The sequence below is a fragment of the Hevea brasiliensis genome, chromosome 1, assembly GCF_030052815.1.
Source record: "Hevea brasiliensis isolate MT/VB/25A 57/8 chromosome 1, ASM3005281v1, whole genome shotgun sequence".
Lineage (NCBI taxonomy): Eukaryota > Viridiplantae > Streptophyta > Magnoliopsida > Malpighiales > Euphorbiaceae > Hevea > Hevea brasiliensis.
Genome location: NC_079493.1, coordinates 25,596,941 through 25,602,829, shown reverse-complemented (window position 1 = coordinate 25,602,829; position 5,889 = coordinate 25,596,941). Strand labels below are relative to the sequence as shown.

Below are 5,889 nucleotides of genomic sequence, written 5' to 3'. Positions count from 1 at the left end.
TCAATAGAGAATTTCATTTCAAAAGAGTCATATTACTTTTAAATTTGTATTTGAGCTTATAAATATTGTCCTATGGGGCCTATATAATGTTCATTCACTTTCAGGAGCCAAATATGTTCTAACCATTGTTGATGACTTTTCAAGGTCCATATGGATATGCCTATTACCTAACAAAGCTAGAGTTTTCAAAACCTTAGATGATTTCATACAGGTGGTCCACACTCAGTTTCAAAAGCCTGTGAAAATCATAAGGTTAAATAATGGCACTAAGTTTGTGAATTGAGAATGCACAAATTTTTTTAGATCTAAAGGCATACTACATTAGAAATCACATCCCTATTCCTTACAACAAAATGGTGTGGTGGAAAGAAAACATAAACACCTTTTGCAAATTGCGAGATCATTAATGTTTCAATCAAATTTGCCAAAACATTTTTAGGGTGAGTTTATTTTGACTACTATACATATTTTAAATAGATTACCTACTCCTATTTTACATTAAAAAACACCACATGATATTTTGTGTCAAAAGCCACTAGATTAGAACAACCTTAAAGTGTATGGTTGCTTATGTTTTGTAACAAATCTCCAACCTAGTAAAAATAAATTTTCTCATCGAGCACATAAATGCATATTCATTGGCTATGTCACTCGTTATAAGGCTTATAAATTATATAATTTGGCAACCAAACTGATTTTTGTGTCCAGAGATGTTATTTTTCATGAAAACCATTTTCCTTTTACAAAAGCAAAATTGCAATTGCATGATGATCCTTCAATTCCTCTTCCAGTAAATGATTCAAACATTCAACACAACTCCAAACACATCACACCCTTCTTCCTCTCCTATCAATTCTAACCAACTTTTTACACAAACTTCTTCACTAGAAAACTCAAATTACCTCACTAATTTTGTCACATGCCTCCACTCTTGCACCTGTTCCTATAAGGAAAAGCACTTGACTTACTTCAAAGACTGGCTAAATGATTTTATAGCTACTGTTTCTAAAGTCCCTCTAAATACTGATTTTCAGTGCTGATGCAACTAACAGTTAATTGGTGTTTGTAAGTAATATTTCTCAAGTTCAGTGTCATATAAATTCGTTGTCTCATTTTCCTTCTTTACCTATCACATTACAAATTTCCCCTCCAAATATAGTCATGACTACATGTGTTTTGTAGCAAATGTTTCCCTTTATGCAAAAACAAAGTCTTATCATCAAGTAAAGGAGAATAGCAATTGGGTTACAATAATACATGTAGAGTTATATGCATCAGAAAGGAATAATACCTGGTAATTAACTCAACTACCTATAGGGAAGAAGGCAATAGCCTTTAAGTAGGTATTTCAGATCAACTATAAAGTAAATGGATCCATAGATAGATACAAGGTAAGATTAATTACCAAAGGTTTTAACCAATTGCCTAGTGTTGACTATGTGGAATGTTTTTCTCCTATTGCAAAGCTAGTAATTGTTCGGATGTTCATACCTTTTGCTACTGCATATAAATTGCCCATTCATCAATTAGACATTAATAATGCCTACTTACATGGGCTTATTGATGAAGATCTTTACATGGTGCCACCATAGGGCTACTCTAAAGGCAAACCATAAGAAGTTTGTAAGTTGATTAAAAGCCTATATGGCTTGAAGCAAGCTGGCCGACAATGGAATAAAGAATTGACATAAAGTTTAAAAGATTATGGTTTTACTCAATCAACATTTGATCACTATTAGTTCATTATGGGTTCTAACAATCATTTTTTGGTCCTTATTGTCTATGTTGATGGTGTCCTTATTGCAGGAGCTCATGAGCTTGACATCATAAATGTGAAGCATTTTCTTGATAAAAAATTCACAATAAATTACCTTAGGTATGTTAATTACTTTCTCAAGCTGGAGATTGCAAGATCATCTGTTAGTACTTTCTTAAGTCAGCGTAAATATGTTCTTGACACTATCAAGGACGTAAGGCTTATGCAAGCTAAGATTGTAGATTTTCTAATGCCAAAAGTTTTAAAGCTTAACACTAATGATGGTGAGTTACTAATAGACCCTAAGCAATACCAAAGGTTAGTTGGTCGCATGTTATATCTGAGTTTGACTAGACCAAACATTGCCTACTCAACTCAACAGTTGAGTCAGTTTATGCAATCACCTTGCAAACTGCATCTTGATGCTACTCTTCCTGTGTTGCAAATCTGAAAGGTTGTCCTGTGAAAGGATTATTTTTCCTTGTTGACAATGACTTTTATATTTGCGTTTATTATGATGCAGATTGGGCCGCATGCCCCATGTCATGGAAGTCTATCATGGGATTCTGTATTTTCTTAAGATCCTCTCTTGTCTCTTTGAAATCCAAGAAGTAAACTATAGTAAGCAAGTCCTAAACTGAGGCAGAACATTATAGCATGGCTACAATCGTTTGTGAACTCCAATGGATCAATTACATTCTCCAAGAGTTTCAAATTCTACCATTATTGCCCATAAAGCTTCACTGCCATAATAGAGCTGCACAACACATAGCAGCTAACCCTGTGTTTCATGAATGAACGAAACACCTGGAGATAGACTATCATGTCATATGTGATCAATTAAACAAAGGTTTTATCACCATAATTCATGTCCCATCAAAACTCTAGCTCACTGATTTTTTTCACCAAACCTCCCGTCTTAATTTCATTCTTTGTTATCCAAGATGGAACTTCATAATTTTAGCCCGTCTCCATTTTGAGGAGGGGGGGGGGGGATGTAAAGCTTATTTATCCATACAATGTGTTTAGGGCTTAAGTAAAACGATGCACAACAGCTAGATCAAATTGCCCATAAGAAGATTATTATAATAGTTTTATTTTCTGTTGTTTGTTTTTCTGAGTTGGATAGTTTGTTACACTAGCTCTCCTCCATTTTAGTGTGTGTGTGTATATATATATATATATATATATATATATATATATATATATATATATATATATATATATATATATATATATTCTTTGTTCAATAAGATTTCAATTCCATTCTCTACTCTTTTTTAGTATTTTTGTTCACTTATAAGTAAATATTGTTAAAGGGAATTCATGGTAGTGGGAATTTTGTGCATGAGAATAGTATGGAGCAGCTCCAAATCCCCGATTCTTCATGCTCTAATGCTTAAGTTTCAATGTGTTGATGAAAAGAGGATTTATATGCTAGTTTGCAATTGTTTTCTCTAAATTCAGTATAAAACTAATACATGTAAGCTATCTTTGATACTCGCTATTCGATTTCTCTAATCTCACAACTATTCTTCTCTTCTTCACTCTATTTCATGATAATCAAGTTCACCTAAGTTATAGTTTGGGCTTTTATTGAAATGTAATGAATGTTGTATTTTTAATTGAGCTTTGGCTATTATGGATTCTGTTATGCTAGAAACCTACTATAATAGTTTAATTGTTGTTGTTGTTGTTGTTGTTGTTGTTGTTGTTCTTATTATTATTATTATTATTATTATTATTATTATTATTATTATTATTATTATTATTATTATTTTGACACATTATACTGTAAGAAGCTATACTTATGTAGATTTAAAATTTAGTTGTGTTATTATTATCATGTGTGATGTTGGTTAATTTGGTTGAGTGTAACAATAGTGTTGGTCTCAGTCATTGTTGGTCTGAAATTTTAGGGAGTTCCTCTTTATTTTGGAATGCTAGTGGAAATTTAATTGGTTGCCATCATTTGAATTGAGTACTTATTCTAGCATTGATAGAAAACAAGAAATTATATTCTCTTGTGTGGGGTTATGATAAATCATGAAATGAGATTTTGGATAGGAATCCTTGTTGACATTTTTGTGTTGTCCTTGATATGTAAATGTATAGATCAATTCAATTTGTTTTATCACATAACTTGATTTTGGAATGGATTTAGGTTGGTCCATATGTGATGATTTACATAAATTATAGCTCAGAGAGTTTAATTTGTGTACTTATTTATGCATTGTTGATATCCTTGCAACCTTATTTTTGTTTAGAACAAGTAATTGAATTACTTGCTTTATTAGCAGTTTTAAAGTATCATTTTGTTCCTTTTGAAATCTAGTTGTATTATTTAGATTTTTTTTTTCAAAAAGATCACAGCTAATGAATATAATAGATGGTAGTTTTAGGTGTTCTATTTTGTAATTCAGTTGTTTGATACAATGCTTTAGCTATATGACCAGATAGTATGCTCTTGTTTAAGCAATCTGATTCATAAGGCTTGATCATTTAGATGGTTTTCAAGCCTTGTTTAGGCCCATTTAAATTTTGGATCTATAAATAAGTTAGCTATCATTTTAGCCAATATGTAATTGGGCTAAACTTTTTTAATAACTTTGTTATGAAATAAATTTGTCATTTTCTTTTTATAATTGTGGAATCTTTTTTATATGGTACTTATTTTCAAATGAATGTGAATTTGTTTAATGTTTCCAAGTGCTTGTTATTTCTTGAATCATTGCTTCTTTAGACCATTTAGAATTTACTTCATAAATTGACTTTTCATAGTTTTGAAAAAAAAAAATTTTGGGGCTTAGTTATATTTGAGTACATGGCGGATATTTATGTTTTGTATAAAATTTTAAAGATAAATTGATATTAAACTTTTTTTGTCTTTATTGTTAAGTTGTGAAATTTTTGGTCTTGAGAGTTAAATTGACTATGTTGATATTGTTATATGCACTGAGAGGCTGCTGAAGTACATTTAGTATTTATATTTATTCATTTTTTTATGTGCCTTTTACAAGGAGTTAATTCTAATTTTAGGGCTTATGTCGAAGAATTTGTAAAGCAATCTTAAAGATAATTTGAGAATGGAATTAAGAATGTAAGACTTGCTCTTTTAGTTCACTATTGAATGGGCTTAGTTTTAGAAAGTGTATATGTTATTGTTGATAGCTATATGGATCTGATCCTCCACTTTACAATGGAATTGAGATACATAGGCAGCCTTCGGGTGTGGTCCAAAATAGATTAATTTTATTTTTCTTTATTTTCAAAGTTTCCTTCTATTTTGCATCTGGAGTAATATGTATAAATTTAACATATTATTTACTTATTTATTTTAATAGAGTTAAGCTATTGCAAAATAAATTCAATACATTTTTCATGTTACTTATGTAACTTGTAGTGGTGGACTCGTTGTGGCAAAGACAGTATAAGCAAATGGCATATTGGAGATGCTTCTATTATGCTTCAAATTAGATATAGTAAGCAAGAAGTTTACTGGTTCCAATAGACTAAAAAAGAATAACTGTATCCTAGGCACCACGTCGTCGAAGTACAAATCTTTAACAGGTATAGACATATTTGTCTCTTTTTCAATAATATTAGCATCAAATTCATGTAATCCAAAAATAAGGCTCCTATACTGATCTTGTTAATGTATAAAAATTTCCATTTTGGAAAATATTTGCCCAGCATTCGTTCCAAACTTCCATTTTGGTAGGCAATTGGAAGTGTCCAGAGGCCCAAGTACCTCAAAATTCAAAGAAATAATGCAACTTGTTGTGCACTACGAAAGCGTGTAAACTATAAAGTAAATAAAAAAAAACCAATATTTATATGGTACACCTCTCAATATAGGGTTACATCCACGATCTTCCACTATTTTTAATAAAATAATCATCATTAATTATAAGCTTAAAACTATACTACCCATCATCCCAATTACATTCAAGATAAACTACACTGCTCATAGTAAATACATTAGTTTGTCCTCTCAGTCTCTTCTAGACATAACTTAATATATTTACTACTATAACTACTATGCCACAAAGGGTATCTTACTATAACTATTACACTATAAAGGGTATCTTCAACTACATGGGTAAGAGCCCTCTCATCAATGGACAAGAATT

The 5,889-nt window shown here is 30.9% G+C and overlaps 1 protein-coding gene across 1 annotated transcript; it reads left to right on the top strand.

The window, feature by feature from the left end:
* Positions 1–1,745: 1,745 nt before the first annotated feature.
* Positions 1,746–2,371, top strand: LOC131183080 (uncharacterized mitochondrial protein AtMg00810-like). The gene is made up of 2 exons (XM_058152984.1): positions 1,746–2,040; positions 2,280–2,371. The coding sequence occupies exons 1-2, from the start codon at positions 1,746–1,748 to the stop codon at positions 2,369–2,371; spliced, it is 387 nt and encodes a 128-aa protein (XP_058008967.1).
* The last annotated feature ends 3,518 nt before the right edge of the window (positions 2,372–5,889 follow it).